Genomic DNA, 21,541 nt, shown 5'->3' with positions numbered 1-21,541 from the left:
ATGGTATGTAAGGGTGTAACGGTACACAAAAATTTCGGTTCGGTACGTACCTCGGTTTAGAGGTCATGGTTCGGTTCATTTTCGGTACAGTAAGAAAACAACAAAATATACATTTTATGGTTATTAATTTACCAAAATTTGTAAACAATGGCTTTATCCTTTTAACATTGCTTTAAAATAGCTGTGTGTGTGATGGATGTGAGCCACCACTAGGCTGATCAGTGCAACAGTAGGCAGTCATGAATGCTAAGCATAACAATAACATACATATACACACAGGGTCGATTGCCAGGGTTAATGCAGTCAACATATATAAAATAAAAACTAAATAAGATAAGGCTCAGAATTGGTTTCTTAACAAAACCTTTCTACATATTAAGTGCAACATTTCCACATATAAAGTGCAACATTATACTGATTCAAGTTGTTGCTCAGATTAAATAAAATGACAAAACTTTTCTTCTACATACAAAAAGTGCAACATTAAACAGTTTCAAGTCAACTCAGCCTCAGATTAACTTTTCTTTCCCCCCCAGCCTTTAACCCTGGTGACTTTCACTCAATTTTCATGTTTTTTGCCAGAAAAATCAGTTTATCCACATTGTCTGCAGAAAGAGCAGACCTTCTTGCAGTTAAAATGTCTCCAGCTGTGGAAAATACCCTTTCACTGGGCACGGAGCTAGCAGGTATGGCGAGGTAGTGCCTGGCTAACTTGGCAGTAAGAGGATATATGGGCTCATTGTTCTTCCCCCATTGAAGTGTGTCAAAATCTAGTTTTTAATGCAATATGGTCTTAAATCTGCTGCTATAAAACACCAATGGCATTTGTTATTGCTTTAGCCCTGCCTGACTCGCCGAGGAGAACTGCTTGAATGCGGTGTGAGCTGTGTTTGTTCGTCTTTCTCTTTGTTGAAGCGATGTTATCCATTGTTGTATCGCACCGCGAAGCCCAAGTGTTCCCAAACGGGAGATCTTAACGAGGCAAGAGGGTCTTCCTGCTCTGGCTTTTGAATGTTGTAGTAGCCCGGTAGTTGCTAGCATGCTGTGTGTTGTGCCTCAGTGTGCATTGTTTACACAACGTGCGGTGCGCAACTTAATATGTCCGTGTGGAAACTTGTTCGGTACACCTCCGAACCGAACTGAAACCCCCGTACCGAAACGGTTCAATACAAATACACATACCGTACAACAACAGTACAATGCACTAGCACTTGGACCTTTGTTTGGTATTGTGGTATATGGTATTGTACTGATAGTTCCAACTTTTGACGAAGAAATCCCCAAATTGTACAATATACCAAACACAAATGGGTCTGCTTGGTGTGAACAGTGATCGAGTTGCTTTGAGACAATCGGGACAAGAAATGCAGCCACAACGTATACCAATCTGCATCCGTAACGTTGATTCTAATTAGGCCTAGTGTATACGCTGTAACTAAGCCACAGGGTAGCCGGCTGGTAAAATTAGCACCACTGCTCCAGATGAAATTAATCAGAAATGGAAATGGCCTGAGAACTTGCTTGTTCCTGCTTCAAGTCATTCAAATATTCAAGGTCTGGAGAAGTACTTGAAATTTTACAAATGCTACATGAGGAAAAGACGTTCATGTTCTGAGGAACTTCTATAGCCCGATAAAACGTTTTTACTTCTTTTTTTCCTCCTAATTATTTGTTTCCTTTTGATCTGAAGAACCCTGTAGGCAAGGATATGCCGGCACAGATTCGCTCAAGCAGATTCTCTCTCAGAATGTAGCAGCCGATGTGTGAAGAGCGCTGAGAGGCAGCTGACCCACTTCTGCTCTCGGGGCCAGCTTGCCAAGTTTGGAGCTCCTCCTGGGTGTGACCAATCAAGCCGAACGGAGCACACAGCATAATATGGCTGTCTAAGTTTAATTGCTCTGACTCATTATTACTAACTCACTTTTTGGTCATCAATACTTTTAATGTGATAGTTCACACATTCTGTTAGTGCCAATGAAAAAGGGCCACTAAGAAACAAAGGTCTTCACCCAAACTTGGTTTTAGTGGCGACCTAGTATCCGAGAAAATGAAAACTACCTAACTTTGATGTTCCACTAAACTTTGTAGAAGGGTAGGATATGGGTCTAGAAAAAACCTATTAGTTGGTGCAAGTTTCTTTATTGGAATTTCGGGTACCAAAATTACCGGTATGTGGAATTGTCTATGAATGGTCTCTATATCATTCAGGTCATTGTATTCTCAAGACATTCAATCGATTAATCAATCGCTACTGGACTGTTCAGTTTGTCTTAAAAGACTAGATCTGACCAATATAAGAAGCCTTGACCAGGGTTGCAAAATTTCAGGAATATTCAAAGTTGGAAAATTTCCATTGGAATTAACAGGAATATATGGGAATAAACATTGAATGCAACATGCTAGATCTTGCAGCATGATTATTAGCTAAAACAACCTGATTTAATGCAAATTCAGTAGAATTTCTACCCTTCACAGTGCATTCCTCCATCACATGTGCAGTGCATTTTTCCATCACATGCACAGATAATTCCCAGCATGCTACACACTACAGCAGGGCTATTGAGGCCACACTAGTATTTGAGCTCAAGGACTTCATCCAGTCAGGTAAGTTTTGATGATATTACTGCGGTAAATATATTTGATCTATGGTATTTGAGTTTAATAGAGGTGTAATTGTTTGTTACTGTATGACTGTAAAGTTAAAGTTAAACTAAAAAGTACCAATTATTGTCACACACACACAAGGTGTGGTGAAATTTGTCCTCTGCATTTGACTCACATCCCCTTGCTCACCCCCTGGGAGGTAAAGGGAGCAGTGGGCAGCAGCAGTGGCCGTGCCCGGGAATCATTTTGGTGATTTAACCCCCAATTCCAGCCCTTGATGCTGAGTGCCAAGCAGGGAGGTAATGGGTCCCATTTTTATAGTGAGTTTATAGGGACGGCGTGGCGAAGTTGGGAGAGTGGCCGTGCCAGCAATTTGAGGGTTACTGGTTCAATCCCCACCTTCTACCATCCTAGTCACGTCCGTTATGTCCTTGAGCAAGACACTTCACCCTTGCTCCTGATGGGCTTGGTTAGCGCCGTGCATGGCAGCTCCCGCCATCAGTGTGTGAATGTGTGTGTGTGTGAATGGGTTAATGTGGAAATAGTGTCAAAGTGCTTTGAGTTCCTTAAAAAATGTAGAAAAGCGCTATACAAGTACAACCCATTTACCATTTTTATAGTCTTTGGTATGACTCAGCCAGGGTTTGAACTCACAACCTACCGATCTCAGGGCGGACACTCTAGCCACCAGGCCACAGACTACTCCAGCAGACTTCCGCGCAAGCTAGCTAGCTGTTCCTGTACTTGTTAAATGATTTTGGGGCCAATATCTCTAGCTAGCTAGGTTTATGTACCACCACAGTCTCATAATGAACCGAACATATTTCTCCGTTAGCCGTGATGCTAATTTTGTCTAGGTTAAATCCCATTAATTTATGCTAACTATGTTAGCGATCTGAATTGACCTTTTTAGTGATCTGTAAAGTTCAACTAGCAAATACTAAATCAAAATGTGTAGTTTCTTCTGCCTTCTGTTCTGCTAGCCATTCTGTTGTCATCCAAGAATGTAGGTTACAGTTTGATTTAGCATGCTGATTGAGTGTTCATTTATTAATCTAACCTATTTCTATTCATTTGTCCATCAGTAAAATATTTTTTAAGACTACTCCAATTGTTTAGCTGACTATTTATATCTGTGTGGCATTGCATTAGTGTTTTACAAGAATAAATGAATACAAACAGAATAATGCCACATACACCATCTGATGTGTGGAGACATTTCACCCTAACCAATGTAGGCGGAAAGGCTGTGTACATTTGCAAATACTGTGCAAATAGCTGTGTCAAAAATACCACAAAGATGCTGCATCATATAGACAAGTGCCCAATAATATAGAATTACCGGTATTGTAATTCCCAATGAATTCCCATATATTCCCATTAATTCCCATGGACGATGTCCAACTTTGAATAATCAAAAAATGGTCAATATTTCCAAACTTCCCTAGCTTAACTTCCTGTGGTAAATTTCCTGGAAACTTTCCACCCCTTAGCAACGCTAGCCTTGACCAAATCTGAGCAATAACAGTAACATGTGAGTAATTAATGTGACACTGTGAGCAAAGTGAGTGAAGTGACGTGTCTTTCCCAAGTACACAACGGCGGTGATTAGGACGGCGGGAGCTGGAATTGTACCAGGAACCCTCAAGTTAATTTAAGGCTGCTCTACCATCTTAACCACACCGTTCAACCTAAGTCGGAGCATGAACTGATGAAGCCTGCTCGGATGAGAGGCAAAACGTCTTCTAAAGCAAACTGAACAGTCCAGTTGCGATCGATTGAATGCCCTGAGACAATTATGTGAAATTGATTGATTATTCAGATCTTTAGCAAAATGGCATTAGTTAAGGACAATATAGACTTTCACCATGCCTACTCTTTCAAGCAGTGTATGCAATCCAACACAAAAGTGAATGAAGTGACTTTATCCAGGCTAGTGAAGTTACCATGCGGGCTACTAAATTAGCTTGTCACTTTTTTTTTTTACCATGTTACTTCACCTGTGTTCAAATTTGTTAGACAATTTTTAGACTGTATTCAGTTTGCCATACTCATAGTCATATTGATCAACAAGAACCATCAACCTGTAGTAGGTTGGTTTTGTATAATGTCTTTGCTTACAATGTCTTTGCTGATAGACTGCTGGTACCAATACTGTTCTGTAGTTCAAAAGAATGCAAAAGTGGAGTTCCAATCTGTTGTCTCCTGTGTGTAGAGAGCGTGCGGGATGCAGTGGGGAGGAAGGTGAAGCTGTCACTGAGAAAGAAAGTCAAACTGGAGATCAAAGGAGACAAGACGGAGAATCGAGTCTTGGTGAGTCGATTCCTGCTGTTTTCCGGCATACACACAAAGAAAAAAAAAACTGTCTGCTTTCCTGTCTGTATGTAAAACTCCCATTCATTCTTCTGTTTCTGTCCTTGAAAGCTGGTCTTGCTCATCACAGTCAACTGTGACATTTAAAGCTCAAACAGCCTTGAATGGGAAGTTACACTATGCAGATATAAGAATAATTAACCTACCATCCTTTTCACCCGAGGGTTTACGCTGTTTCTTATGTCAGAAATTGTAAAAGATAGAAACATTACATTTTTGGACACATTTTCTTTTGTGTGCCAACAGCAGTGTTACACTGCGGTGTTACCTCAGATTTTGTGCACCCACTTTTTGTATGATTTGGTTTTCATAAGGAATCAAATATTTAATGGTGATTAATCGCATTGTTTATCGTTAACTCAAAATTAATCGCGATATCGCAAATAGATACACTTTTTCATCATTAATAAGTGTACATTTGACAGTTAATTTTCAAGTTTTAATACCATGGCTGGACAATTTTCTTTAATGAAATGTGCTTTAAACATTATTGTTTTTTAAACAGCTCAACACAAAAAAGGACATAACTGATTTTAATGACAATAAAAAAGAATTGCCTGCAGTGTGTTGGTGTCTTGCCAGATTTTGTATTTTGTAGAAACACAGAATTTGTATTCCTGCTGTAGGAGCACTTGCATTCAGAGGAGGAGCCACACTTCCATGTTTAGGTACAAGTTTCACGCATTAATAACACAAAAGGTCTTAATTTGGATTGTTATGATCATGCTTTGATTCTCAATATTTTTGGAAATGTAATCTTTGATATTTCTACCTGAATAAATGTTTCTGATATTGTGTACATTATATGTTGTACAAGTTAATGGTATTCATATCTCTGCACGACAATGTCTTAATCTTCTCTATTTATCAAGAAAATGTAATATTCAGCCTGCTAAGCATTCTGTAAATGAGGACTCAACAGGAATATATTATAAAATAATTCACACAATATTTCAGCCAACCAGAAATCTCCCCCTACCACTTAATAATACTCAATTAATGTACTAGAATTTGTTTAGGTCCAAATATCACGGATTAACATTACAAAACATATTTGACAAAGCATGATCGTAATGTAACACCTTTTTATTTTGTTAATGTAGTTTTGGGGCCAATATATGTATAGCGTGGAGCTTTAATTTTGAAGCCGGAAAAATGATTGGTTTGAGAAGGCGTCTTGACATGTTTTGATGTCAGACCCAACAGTTTGCAATAAACAAGTCCCCTTTCGACTTCCTGCCTACCGTGTTTCATTTCTGTTGAGCAGTTATGCCGTCTTACTAAAGCAGTTAGTGTAACAGTCTACATTCTATGTTATCAATGCACTTTAACAGTAAACACGGAAATGAAGCGTCCACCCACATCTGTTACAATGCAAGTGCATGCCCAAATGTATTAATGTTTTGACCGTGTGACATTGTTTAACACGAGTGTCCAACATTGTAACATTTAATAAGTCAGTAAAAAGCAAATGTACCTCTGTAAAATGTGTTTTGTGTTGATAATTTTGGGTGTCTGGAACGAATTAATTGGATTTACATTGTTTTTTATGAAAAAAATTGCTTCACATTTCGTACAATTTTGTTTTTTTTGGAATTACTAACAAAAAAGGGATCTGAACCGAGGATGTCGTTGTGGCTTGTGCAGCCCTTTGAGACACTTGTGATTTAGGGCTATATAAATAAACATTGATTGATTGATTGAAATTGAGGTTCCACTGTAGTTGGTTATTAGAATAAAGAGAGGCAATAGAGAATCACATCACCTTAGTGTGAAAACAGGTTTTGTATTTAAAAAAAACCCAAAACACTAGATGTTGCCTTTTTTAGGTGAGAGAGGATTCACAGATAATTGTCATTACTGTTTTTAATGCAGCCATCTGCAGTTTGCTGTTTTTGTGTTGAGTTAGTATGTTATGACGCTGATCATTTTGGCCTCAACATCCTACTGTCGTTGCCAGATTGAGGTTGTATTTTCTTTATAACACCCAGGCAACCCAACCCAAACTTAACTGTTACTGTTGTATAGTTAGTGCTGGTTTAAGTGAGGTCACTGCAGTTTTAATGACTTAAACCATCGGGATGTGTGTTTTTTTAAAGAAGCTTCATTATCTCTCTGTCCCTCCTTGACTTTTAAGTGTAGCTGCCAACATTTAAATTCATTCTCTAAAATCTTAGTACTTTGGCAAACATACAGGTATACGGGGTAAGACTTTGCACTGACTGTTGGAAATCCAACAGCTCAAATATTATGAAGCAAACGAGCAGTCATATTAAAGCCTGTGTGAATGACATTATCTTTACTGCACTTTGATATTTGTTTAATCTCATGTATAAACACCAGTGTGAACAGCCAAGTACAGTGACGTATGAAACATGTACATTCAGTAGTTCAACATAGATTGACTAAAGGCTCATTCATCGGGTCATTCATTAATTCATTTAGTTATGTGTCAACATTAGACCTTTTGTGTGTCCATTGGCCAAGTAGAAACGGCAGCTCAGGCCATTAACTGATGCCCACAGTGTAGTAGATCCACAGAATGTATGAATTATTAACATATGTTATGTCCCTCAAGGACAGTAAAAGGATAACATTCAGATGAAGTTTGCAGCTTAGAGAAGATAAAGTAGATTGTTTGTTTGAATTTGCATCTAATTACATTCATAATGTGGAGGGTACTGTACATCAGGGCTCTCAAGTTCTCCCACAAAAACTCATCCAACATGTTTGCTTGGTGCAAAAAGAACGGTGGCTTTCCCAGATTTTTTCCGCAATTTTGGAAGCACAGAATTATGCCAAGCTAACCGACTTTCCCACCCCATGATTGATTGCTTTAATTGATTAAGAGTCTTCACTTGTACAAATATTTGTCAACTTATGCCGACACTGTTGGAAAGTATTGGAGTCGTCTGGAGACATAAGCAGGGCAACAGGCAGAAATTATGATCTTCACTTTCACATTTCCTGTGTTCGCTAAATGATCCTGGAGCTGTCTGAGGTGGGAAGCTGTGGGAGGGAATGAGTAAGTGTGCAAGAAAATTGCTCTTGTTATTGCTGTAGTGCACTCATTAACTGGAGAGGCAGTGAGTCTTGCATCACAAAATAAATATAGGAATTTAACTCATAGGCTGAAAGAATGATCAGAACATATAAAAGTCAGAATGTTATGTCATGGAAGCAGGCATGGACAAACAATGAAAATATTTGGGCATTTGTGTTTGGTATGTGGAATTTCCATTGGACTAACTGCAGTGTCCTATACAGATAGAGTGCATGAGAATGACTTTGCAAGTTTGTATCAACACTCTGCGGCACGTCACTGGTCAAATAAACAATGGCCAGTTGTTGCTGCGGAAAATAGAACAAGTTCTTCTGGAGGAAAGCATACATGGAGGTCAGTTTCAACGTATGAGTGTGGCAGTGTTTGATGATTGTGTAATGATGTTGACATTGATTGATTGTTGACAACTTGCACATGGTGCAACTACAATACATCAACAAATAATCAAACACAGAGAAAAGAGTGAACAAACTCCTGTTAAATGCCATTTATTTTCTATTTGGTGGCTATTATCTATGAGAATCCATCAGTATGTACTCTTGAGTGATTTTGAGGATTATTTCCAGTCCTATGTTTATTTCTTGTGCAGCTGGTGGCTTTCATTTATAACTTGCAGAAGACTGATTGGATCATATCTGTCAAGTATCAACATATGGGACATTTCCTGGGAAGATAAGGGAATTTGATTTTCACCATTTTCACTGGTATGTCTGTTGCGTGCATTCAGGCTTTTGAGTTAACTATAATAATGCCAAATTGTAATTGATAGACAGCACTGATTGAAATACATTAATACCTAAACTTACGAGACTAATGGGTTCTGTGACAGACCTCCTCAATCAAAACCACACGGCCCATTGAATTGAATTGAAATCAATTTAATTGGTGCTTGGCTTTCCCAAAACAAAACAATTCTAACACGTAACATTTCTTTTAAAAGTCAAACAAACTTGGATACAAAATATTGTATTCAAAATATTAGAATGTACTACAAGCAACTACAGTAGTTTTATGAAACAATGTAATAATAAAATACAGCATTTACGTTGGAGAGTGGACTTCTATGGTATTTCCAGCTGCTTCGCCATCAAACACACCAACACCTTATCCATATTTTAATTGATAAATGTCCGCCGTTTAGATAATATTTGTAACGTCCTTGGCTGGCGTTATACCCATTTTGTTCAATATGGTGCAGACGAGCAGTGATACACTCCAATTGCTTTACCAAGTTGGCGACACGGTTGGGTAATGTTTTTGAAGATTTAATGATGATATTGATTTCAATGAATATCATCTACTTTTTCTTCTCAGCACTGTCTTTTACACTCACTTTCTTTTTTCCATGGTTGGAAATCAAAGTTACAGTATGTCGATCCCTAGCTGTAAGCTAATGCTACCGAGTAGAAACCAGATTTTTTTACGGGGTGTTCACTGTAGCATTTGCTACCCCAACTAATGGCAAGAATGCTTGCAACTAAATGTTTTGCTTGCAACTTAAAACATAACAATTAGTCGAGAGACAGCTCTTATCTCAAAACACTCTTAAGTATGGGGCACTCTTAACACGAATTATCACTTAATATTAGACTATTTTTGCTTACTGTCCATTTTCAAGGTTATCCTTTTAGATTTAGATTTAGGTCTGGTTTGAGATTGGCAATGGCATGAAGCCATTCTTCAGCCTTAATTATTTTTTTAGGTGACGGTCATGCTTTATCTTCTGTTTTTACCATATTGGCATATCTGAATATTCTTTACCAAGATTCACAGATTTTTAGAGAGGAACTGCAATTTTTGGGGGGAATTTTGCCTATCGTTCACAATCATTATAAAAGACATGACGGCAGATGGATTTTCTTTTAATGCATTCCCATTATTAAATATATGTAAATAAAAGTCTGGTCAGGTAGAAACAGCACTCCTTTGAAAACAAACATGTACAGATTCTGGACAGGGAGGAGGGATGGTACGAAAGAGGAGTGAGGGAAGGTTGAAAAACATCCCTAAACATAGGAGGTGGTCTGCGTCACCACCACCTATTTCCCACATACAACACTGTCCTTTGAGCCATTCCTAATATACTATGCAATTTAGCCTCCAACGAATAAAAGGAATTAGAAACATTCTGGTCACAGAAGGTGACCAGAATGCCATTTGTACCCTTTGTACACAACTGAATGGAATGCTAACATGGGGGAATCCGACTATTTGGACTGGTAGTAGTCGATCCACACAATACTTTGATGCTAATGAGGGGAAAGTACATTTCAACGACTGTCGTTGGCTTTGACAGAAGGATTGCTCATTTGCATCAAAACAGTTGTTTAGCGAAACCATCCTTGCCTAGGCACACCCTCCTGGTTTTTTGTAGTATAAATATTTGGGGGTTTTGCACCAGCCGCTAGACTAGATCTGACCAATCTAAGTCTATGAGCATTAATAGATGAAGCCTACTCGGATGAGAGGCGAAATGTCTTCTAAAACAAACCAAACAGTCCAGTTGAGATTGATTGAATGCCCTGAGATTACAATGACCTGGATTAATGAAAACATTCATAGACAAAGCTTTTGTCATTTCACGCCAAGATACGCTCAGACAGAAAATGGAGCTCCGCAGTGCCTTTAGGCGTCTGTTTAGCACTAAACCTTGACAGATGCACTCACCTGCCGTCTTTAAAGATCGCACGATTATGGATGGAAAGATAATGGTGTTGCGGCTACTCTTGCGTTTCGAAAAAATAAAAATAAAGTAATGCAGAGTAGTCTTGAGGAGGAGGTGTTTGACTCACTAAATTCCTTAATAAGCACTCGCGGAGATATTTCTAGATTCAAAATGATCATAATTTATTTTCACAAACAAAAAATATTCTCCGTGGTTGACTTTCAACATAATCAAAATAACTTATTTAGCGTGGCTTCAAAAATAACTTGTTTTAGCGTGGCTTCAAAAATAACTAGTTTAGCGTGGCTTCAAAATAACTTGTTTTAGCGTGGCTTCAAAATAACTTGTTTTAGCGTGGCTTGTTTAGCGGTAAACAAACTGTTTCACTCCTCACTCCTTCAACATGATAGACAGACAAAGGGCACCCAGCTGTCCTGTCTTCTTAATTATAGGAGGAGGCAGTGGCTCACCAGTAGGAGCGTGAGCAGCTGAAAACAATCAGTCAATCACAATGAAATCTAAAACATCCAATAATTCATTAACATCATTCTTGACATTATTTGATTTCATTGTCAAACACTTAATAAATAAATAATATAGATAGGCTCCAACTGGCTCCAACAAATGGCGTCAGTCAAAGGCAGAAGAGTAGACTGAGAGGACCTGTAGGGTGATTGCTATTTACTCTTGCAGCGTGACGGAGAGTAACCCTCACTGACAAAGAGTAATGCTGAAGCGAATAATTAGATAGTAAACCCGTGGAACAGAAGGCAAATACATTTGATTATGTTCATCTCTGGAATGGCAGTTCAATTCCCACATCTCCAACCATCAATGTGTAAAAGGTGTCCTTGTTCGAGACACTGAACCCAGAGCCATTCCCCATCGTTGTCAGTGGGCAAGTGAATCTGAGGAAATTTTGTACAAGTCGCTCACAAAAGTGAGTACACCGCACGCTTTTGAGCAACTATTTTATTAAATCCTCTGGAGGGACAATACTTAACAAATGCACCTAGGATATACCTTAGAGCATACTTGCCAACCCTCCCGTTTTTACCGGGAGAATCCCGTTATTCAGCGCCTCTCCCGAATACCTCCCGGCAGAGATTTTCTCCCGACAAACTCCCGGTATTCAGCCGGAGCTGGAGGCCACGCCCCCTCCAGCTCAATGCGGACCCGAGACTGAGTGGGGACAGCCTATTCTCACGTCCGTTTTCCCACAATATAAATACGCTTGCAAGTTCCAAAACGAATGGAAACAAGAATTTCAGTTCATCCAGGACAGTTCGAAGGGGAAGGTGTATGTTGCCTGTAAATATGTAGAACAGACTTCTCCATTGAACACGGTGGCCGAAATCAATCAATCAATCAATCAATGTTTATTTATATAGCCCTAAATCACAAGTGTCTCAAAGGGCTGTACAAGCCACAACGACATCCTCGGTACAGAGCCCACATACGGGCAAGGAAAACTCACCCCAGTGGGACGTCAATGTGAATGACTATGAGAAACCTTGGAGAGGACCGCATATGTGGGTAACCCCCCCCCTCTAGGGGAGACTGAAAGCAATGGATGTCGAGTGGGTCTGACATAATATTGTGAAAGTCCAACACATCAGCGAGAGTCCAGTCCATAGTGGGGCAAGCAGGAACCATCCCGAGTGGAGACGGGTCAGCAGCGTAGAGATGTCCCCATCTGATGAACAGGCTAGCGGTCCACCCCGGGTTTGGAGCAGAGTAGAAAAGAAAAGAAAAGAAACGGCAGATCAACTGGTCTAAAAAGGGAGTCTATTTAAAGGCTAGAGTATACAAATGAGTTTTAAGATGAGACTTAAATGCTTCTACTGAGGTAGCATCTCTAACTTTTACCGGGAGGGCATTCCATAGTATTGGAGCCCGAATAGAAAACGCTCTATAGCCCGCAGACTTTTTTTGGGCTCTGGGAATCACTAATAAGCCGGAGTTCTTTGAACGCAGATTTCTTGCCGGCACATATGGTACAATACAATCGGCAAGATAGGCAGGAGCTTGACCGTGTAGTATTTTATACGTAAGTAGTAAAACCTTAAAGTCGCATCTTAGGTGCACAGGAAACCAGTGCAAGTGAGCCAGTATAGGCGTAATATGATCAAACTTTCTTGTTTTTGTCAAAAGTCTAGCAGCCGCATTTTGTACCATCTGTAATCTTTTAATGCTAGACATAGGGAGGCCCGAAAATAAAACGTTACAGTAATCGAGACGAGATGTAACGAACGCATGGATAATGATCTCAGCATCGCTTGTGGACAAAATGGGACGAATTTTAGCGATATTACGGAGATGAAAGAAGGCCGTTTTAGTAACACTTTTAATGTGCGACTCAAACGAGAGAGTTGGGTCGAAGATAATACCCAGATTCTTTACCGAGTCGCCTTGTTTAATTGTTTGGTTGTCAAATGTTAAGGTGGTATTTTTAAATAGATGTCGGTGTTGAGCAGGACCGATAATCAGCATTTCCGTTTTCTTAGCGTTGAGTTGCAAAAAGTTAGCGGACATCCATTGTTTAATTTCATTAAGACACGCCTCCAGCTGACTACAATCCGGCGTGTTGGTCAGCTTTAGGGGCATGTAGAGTTGGGTGTCATCAGCATAACAGTGAAAGCTAACACCGTATTTGCGTATGATGTCACCTAGCGGCAGCATGTAAATACTAAAGAGTGCAGGGCCAAGAACCGAACCCTGGGGAACTCCGCACGTTACCTTAACATAGTCCGAGGTCACATTGTTATGGGAGACGCACTGCATCCTGTCAGTAAGATAAAAGTTAAACCAAGACAAGGCTAAGTCTGTCATCCCAATACGTGTTTTGATACGCTCTAATAAAATATTATGATCAACAGTATCGAAAGCGGCGCTAAGATCAAGAAGCAGCAACATAGATGACGCATCAGAATCCATCGTTAGCAATAGATCATTAGTCATTTTTGCGAGGGCTGTCTCCGTAGAGTGATTTGCCCTGAAACCGGATTGAAAAGGTTCACAGAGATTGTTAGACGCTAAGTGTTCATTTAGCTGCTGTGCTACAATTTTTTCGAGGATTTTCGAGATAAACGGAAGGTGGGAGACCGGCCGGTAGTTTATCAGGAGATCAGGATCGAGGTTAGGTCTTTTGAGTAGAGGATGAATAACCGCTTTTTTGAATGCTAGGGGAACAGTGCCAGAGGAAAGTGATAAGTTTATAATATTTAATACTGATGGACCTAATAATACAAAAAGCTCCTTGATAAGTTTCCCAGGAATTGGGTCAAGTAAACATGTTGTTTGTTTTGTCCCATTTACACATTTTGACAATTCCTCCAATGTTATTTCATCAAAGAGAGAGAAACTATTTTGGAGGGCAGTGTCCGTCGTATATACAGTCGTATTTGTGTTAATAGAACCCAGTTGTAGCTGAGATGCATTGTCTTTAATCTCTTTTCTAATGACTTCAATTTTCTTATTAAAGAAATTCATAAAGTCATCTGCTGAGTGGGTGGAGCTACTGGGAGAAGTCCCTTGTTGGGTTAGCGATGCTACCGTACTAAACAGAAATTTAGGATCTTTTTGTTGAGGTGGATGAGATTTGAGTAATATTTAGCTTTAGCTGAGGTAAGCATGCGTTTATAAGTTATTAAACTATCACACCATGCTTGATGGAAAACCTCAAGTTTAGTCGCACGCCATTTGCGTTCCAGCTTTCTACATGATAATTTCTGGGCTTTAGTTTCTTCTGTAAACCATGGGGTACGCCTTTTAGGGGCCCTTTTTAGCTTTAGCGGTGCTACAATATCAATGGTGTCGCGCAGGGCGTCATTAAAGTTGTTAGTGAGGTTATCAATAGAGCCCACATAATTTGGGAATGGTGCCATTACCGAAGGCAGTAGGTCAGTAAGAGTCGTCGTTGTGGCAGCATTAATGTTGCGGGTGCTATAGTAGTTATTATTATTATTATTAGTTTGTTGACAATGAGTCAGAACTTCGAATTTTATAAGGTAATGGTCGGACATTACTTTAGTGTACGGGAGTATCGTAACTTTAGAGGTGGTGACACCCCTGACAAGCACTAGATCTATCGTATTACCGTTGCGATGCGTGGGTTCATTTATTATTTGTGTAAGACCACAGCTATCAATTATAGTCTGGAGCGCCACGCATGGAGGGTCCGATGGGGTATTCATATGGATATTAAGGTCCCCCATTATGATTATATTGTCGGCGTGCGTCACTAGATCAGCAACAAACTCTGAGAATTCACTGATGAAGTCCGAACAGGGCCCAGGGGGGCGGTAGATAACAGCCAGGTGGAGAGGCAGCGGTGTGACAAACCTCAAAATGAGCACCTCAAACGAGTTATATTTATTATTTAGGTTAGGTGTAAGATTATAGTTTTCATTGTATATTATTGTATATGATTTCTCAGTCATGAACAGAGAAGTTAAACAGGACAATACTGCCATCTAATGGATAGATAATTCAAGTATTTCTTTTATGTAAATAAAATATATATATATATATATATATATATATATATATATATATATATATATATATATATATATAGCTAGAATTCGCTGAAAGTCAAGCATCCCATATATATATATATATATATATATATATATATATATATATATATATATATATATATATGTATATATATATATATATATATGTATATGTATGAAATATATATATATATATATATATATATATATATATATATATATATATATATATATATATATATATATATATATATATATATATGTATATATGTATGAAATATATATATATATATATGTATGAGATACTCGAGTTGGTGAATTCTAGCGGTAAATAACCACGCCCCCAACCACGCCCCCCCCCCCCCACCCCCACCTCCCGATATTGGAGGTCTCAAGGTTGGCAAGTATGCCTTAGAGTAGTCCATGTGTAGCTTGAAAAACAGTATACATTTACTGTCTTCTGCTATTAACTCAACACCCAGCCATTATTGTCTAAATCAGGCATATTCAACTAAATTGTTTTAGGGGCCACATTTCCAAAAAGCTAAGTACCTGGGGGCCGGGCTTCTCCCTTTTACTGAGTCTTATTTTGTATATTCCAGAGAACCAGTGTCCTCGACATTTGACATTTGATTTTGGTGTACTTGTTTTGTCAGAGTTACAGGAGTGCTATTTTTTTGTGAAAACATTCTAGTCAGACATCATCTCTATGACAGCACTTTAATTTTTTTAAGAAAAGCTGCAAAATTGTGAGCCTTCCTTTTGAACTGAACTCCCACCAAACCCCGCCCACCTCAACCGACGCATGGGGGGGGCGGGGGGGGGGGGTAGATGTGTGGGGGCGTTTGGTGGTAGCGGGGGTGTATAATGTAGACTGGAAGCGTTAGGGCTGCATGGGATTCTGGGTATTTGTTGTGTTGTGTTTATGTTGTGTTACGTGCGGAGGTTCTCCAGAAATGTGTTTGTCATTCTTTTTTGGTGTGGGTTCACAGTGTGGCGCATATTTGTAACGTAACAGTGTTAAAGTTGTTTTATACGACCACCGTCAGTGTAAGCTGTGTGGCTGTTGACCAAGTATGCCTTGCTGTGTCCTACGTGTGCAAGTAAAAGCTACATACAACATGTAGAGAGGCTGGCGCGCTGTTTGTACAGGCTATAGAGGATAATTAATGCAGTACCATCACAGCACGCCCCTAATTAAGTTGTCAGGTCGAAAATCGGAGAATATTTGCCCCGGGAGATTACTAGGAGAGGCACTGAGATCCGTAAGTCTCCTGGGAAAATCGGGAGGGTCGGCAAGTATGCAGCTGAGCCGCATCAGAGTGGTCAAAGAGCCGCATGCGGCTCCGGAGCCGCGGGTTGCCGAACCCTGCTGTATACAACAGGAGCATGCAAGTGTTTTTAGGAATTTGTTGCAAACATTTTTGTCTTTCAAGTTTTGAACTTAACTCAGGGGCCTGTACAGTCTCATTTCTGGGACACAAGTTGAATAGCCCTGCTCAAAATAGTCGGTAATGTAAGTGAGTAAACTTCATAGTCAACATGTCCTAATCGTGTCCTTGGTGTGAATATTTATGATGAACACAAATGTTATCTACAGTTATCTGCATGGAATCTTGGGTAACATTCTCCAGCGCCTCAATTATTTTCTCTAAAATATTAAACTCAGTTTTTATACAACTTGTTAAAAATTTAAATAGTTTGAGTAATAATTGGCTATATTATTAGATAATATGTAAATCAGGGGTCTTAAGCTTTTGTGCTCTTATGTTGTGGCCCTCTTCTTGATTTCACAGTTTAGTATAATTGCGGCCCCCAGTAGTTAAATATGTTACGGCAATCTTGAATCCCACTAGACACTGACCACAATGATGGTACACACACAACAATTACACCACAACAACCACCCATTGGGCAAATGGCAACTTTCTATAAGCAAGCAGATGTGCTTCTGATCATCTCATCATACCTCCAGTAGCCCCCAGTTAAATTGAGTTTGATGTAAATTATTTTTAGGACACTATGTAGTGTGGTGTAATGTAGCAGTTATGGTTGCATGATATATAGACTATATACATGATATACATTTGGCTGTGATAGGACTTTTAATGTAATCGTTACATCATAATAATAAATGTTGATGACACATTCTAGTTGTTTGCAAATTTTACAACAACAAGCGAACGGACATGTCCTCAATGTACTGTACCTTTAAGTCAGCAATCATTGCCTCCATGGCGGCAAATGAGCTAAGTTTCTTACAAGTATAAAACCCTGGGACATGAGGAATGATACTGTAGGAGGATATGCTAACCCCAAGAGCTAGAGCTCTTGAACGTAAGAAAATATGGGCAGATCGATACAAATATCAATGGTAATGATACCAAGTATAATTTCATTATTTGGTCGATCCTACAATAGTTAGATTAATATTTTTTATTAACAAAAAGTTGTTTTTGTATTGTTTAAAAACTCAGGAAATAGGCCCTTGGACACAGAAGGACTTTAGGGCAAAAACCTCATGACTTAAATCCGAGTCAATAGTAGTAATCAGTCAAGTCAGTCGAGTGAAGCACAGTGACGGGACACAAACCAAAGTTCGCAGAGCATCAGCACACCTGTATCTGAAGAAGGTAATACAAGCACAGACATGCTGGTGGAGGAGCCCACACAACCACAAAGACCTCCAATGGAGAGAAAGATCAAAGGGCACAAACCTGGCATAAAGTGGCCCAAATCTGTTGACAAGAAAGAATGGGAGACAATCAACAGGGACCTAACAGAAATCTTGGAGCAACAAACAGGCACAGCAGAGGGAAAGATCGAAAGGATGGGCGAAATAATTTACAACTACGGGGAAGAACGTTTTGGAGTGAGCAAAGGGAGAAGTGGAAAGAATCTACCACCGCCAGCTAAATCCAGGAGGCAGCAGGAGATCGACAGGCTTATCAGAGAGAGGAGGCAGATAAGAAAGCTATGGAAAAAAGCAGACGATGCTGAGAGGGAAGGTCTCATGCTACTCCAAGCAGACAACAAGAGCCGGCTAGCAACCTTGCGAAGAGCGGAAAACTTGAGGAAGCTTCGCAAGAAGAAAGAACACACAAGAACTTGTTTCTATAAAGACCCCTTCAAGTTTGTCAAAGACCTCTTCACAAAGGAAAAAAGCGGAACTTTGAAAACATCAAAGCAGGAACTGGAGCAACACCTGGAAAAGATTCACCACGATTCAAAAAGGCAGGAGCATATAGTCATCCCACCTGACATCCCGCCAATTCAACCACCTGTATTCAACCTGGACACTAGCCCTCCGAAATGGAAATAAGTAGAGAACACAGTCCGACGAGCAAGAGCAGCATCGGCTCCGGAACCTAACGGAGTACCATATAAGCTCTACAAGAACGCACCGGATGTACTATGCTTTCTGTGCAAACTCATGAGGGTAGTGTGGCAGAAGCAAGGAATACCCAAGGCTTGGCGAAGGGCTGGTGGTGTGCTAATACCTAAAGAAAAGGATGCATCGGAAATCAGCCAGTTCAGACCAATCTGTCTTCTCAATGTTGAGGGGAAAATCTTTTTCAGCGTGGTGTCTCAGAGGCTGTCCACATACCTGGTAAAAAAACAAATACATTGATACATCTGTACAGAAAGCTGGAATTCCAGGATTCTCTGGCTGCCTAGAACATACAAGCATGATCTGGCATCAGATCCAAGCAGCCAAGAAGGATAAGAGAGATCTTCATGTAACCTTCCTCGACCTGGCCAATGCATTTGGCTCAGTTCCCCATGAACTTCTCTGGGAATCTTTTAGCTTCTTCCTTGTACCAGAGCCCATCACCACACTGGTCAAGAACTACTTCCAAGACCTGCAGCTGTGCTTCACAACAGCCAACATTACCACAACATGGCAGCGCTTGGAAGTAGGCATCATGGCAGGCTGCACAGTTTCACCCCTGATTTTCACAATGGCCATGGAAGTCATCATGAGGGCCTCAAGGTGGGTTGTGGGTGGTGAACGAACCAGGGCTGGGCTCCGTCTTCCACCTATCAGGGCTTACATGGACGACATGACAACACTAACCACTACTGCAGCATGCACTAAGCGTCTACTTGGAAAGCTGCAGGAGAACATCGAGTGGGCCCGAATGAAATTCAAGCCTAGTAAATCTCGAAGCATCTCCATAATCAAGGGGGTGCTGAGAGATACAAGGTTCTACATCGGCAAAGACCCAATTCCAACGGTGTCTGAGCAGCCTGTCAAAAGCCTGGGAAGATGGTACAATGCAAGCCTCAAGGACAAACAACAAATAGAACAACTAAGGCAAGAGATCGCGAAGAGCCTGGATAACATCGACAAGACTCTATTGCCAGGGAAACTGAAGCTTTGGTGCCTACAATTTGGACTCCTCCCCCAGACAATGTGGCCACTCACTGTGTATGAAGTTCCAGTAACCACTGTGGAGAAGATGGAGCGAACCATCACTTCATATGCAAAAAAGTGGCTTGGCATTCCACAATGTCTAAGTAACATCGGCCTCTACGGCAAAGGGATCCTGGAGCTACCTCTCACTAGTCTAACTGAAGAATACAAGTGTTCTAAAGTTAGACTCCAGATGACACTGAAGGACTCCAGAGACAAGACCATCAGCACTGTTGCACCGCCCCTAGTAACTGGGCAGAAGTGGACACCATCCGATGCGGTGCAGCAAGCTACAGCAGCCCTGAGGCACAGAGACATCGTGGGAAAGGTCCAACAGGGAAGAGGAGGCTTTGGCCTGACTGCAAGAGAACCATCCTGGAAAAATGCTACAACATCAGAGCGGCGGACGCTGGTGGTGGAGGAGGTGCGTCGCCAGGAGGAGGTCTTAAGGAGTGCGAAGGCTGTCTCTCTCGCCAAACAGGGGCAATAGATGCAGTGGGAAGGAGTGGAGAGGAGAAAGATAAGCTGGAAGGAGCTATGGCAGATGGAAGCAAGTAAAATCAGCTTCATCATCAGAGCAACGTATGATGTGCTCCCATCACCAAAGAATCTCCATCAGTGGTATGGCGAGGATCCAATCTGTGCCCTCTGCCCAACTCCAGCAACCCTCAGACACATCATGACAGGATGTAAGACGAGCCTCACGCAGGGGAGATACACCTGGCGACACAACCAGGTCCTCAAGAGCTTGGCATCAGCCCTGGAGAGCATGCGTGGTGTCGTCAACTCCTTGCCACCAAGAGTATCCAATCCCATGAAGACAACAATGTTTGTCCGTGAGGGCGGGAAAACACCCAAACAGCTTTCCACCAAACCAGAAGCAGGACACCTATACAGGGCCCGCGACTGGAAGATGCTGGCAGACATCGGCAAACAGCTAGTTTTCCCACCTGATATTGCTTCTACCAACCTCAGGCCAGACTTGGTGCTCTGGTCCCCTTCGGTGAAGACTGCTTACGTCATAGAGCTCACAGTCCCATGGGAGAACTCTGTGGAGGAGGCCTATGAACGTAAGAAGCTGCGCTACTCAGAGCTAGCAGAAGAAGCGAGGCAGCGTGGCTGGAACACCAAAGTCTATCCAGTTGAAGTGGGATGCAGAGGATTTGTGGCGTCGTCTACCATCAGACTGCTGAGGGAACTCGGCAGCCACGGTCAGGCTCTGCGGAGGACCATCAGAGCAGTCTCAGAGGCAGCCGAAAGAAGCAGCCAGTGGATTTGGCTCAAGCGGAAGGACCCAGGTTGGGCCCCAAAAACAGCAGTATAACAGGGGGAATTTCGGGAACAGTTGAGCATGGGACACAAGCTGAGGACTGATCATCCTTCGGCGGGCCACCTTTGTGGAGGGTGTATAGTGTTTGAAGGCCGAAACACCCAATGATGCAAGGGCACACTACTGAAGATGTGTCGCTTGTCCAATTGTCCTGGAATTTAACCCTGACCAAGTCTCATATCCCATACAACTCACAAGAACACCCCACCCCCCACACCCCCACGTTGTCTGTCTACCACTCTCAACAACAAGGACATCTCGAGTGAGTACTCTCCACATTTGGCACAGGGGACTGTTCAACATCTCGTCCTGTGTTTTTTGATTCTAGGAAATAATTGAGATATTTACGTGTTTTTGTCTGATTGTAATTGTGATTAAAAATTGAAACATTCAATCACATTGTACATTTGAAGTATCAGCATTGGTATGGCCAATACTGCCCCTGTAACTACTTGGTATTGGATCGATACCCAATTTTGTAGTATCACCCAAAATAATGTAAAGTATCCAAACAAGTAAATAATAAGTGTTTATTACGTTTTAACTGAAGTGTAGATAGAACCATGTT

At 40.9% G+C, this 21,541-nt stretch overlaps 1 protein-coding gene across 3 annotated transcripts in view; it reads left to right on the top strand.

Annotated features, from left to right (window-relative positions):
- LOC133660165 (F-actin-uncapping protein LRRC16A-like) overlaps positions 1 to 21,541 on the top strand; it is a 178,613-nt gene that overhangs the window by 4,752 nt on the left and 152,320 nt on the right. For 2 of the 3 annotated variants that reach the window (XM_062063380.1, XM_062063381.1), the window contains exon 2: positions 4,820 to 4,917. In XM_062063380.1, the coding sequence (XP_061919364.1) occupies positions 4,820 to 4,917 (98 nt within the window). Of the gene's footprint in view, positions 1 to 4,819; positions 4,918 to 21,541 lie in introns of those variants that run through there. The other variant, XM_062063382.1, reaches the window with a different exon arrangement.

This window comes from Entelurus aequoreus, linkage group LG11 (genome assembly GCF_033978785.1).
Source record: "Entelurus aequoreus isolate RoL-2023_Sb linkage group LG11, RoL_Eaeq_v1.1, whole genome shotgun sequence".
NCBI classification, from domain to species: Eukaryota; Metazoa; Chordata; class Actinopteri; order Syngnathiformes; family Syngnathidae; genus Entelurus; species Entelurus aequoreus.
The sequence above is the reverse complement of the archived record's forward strand: the minus strand, read 5'-3'. Positions and strand labels throughout refer to the sequence as shown.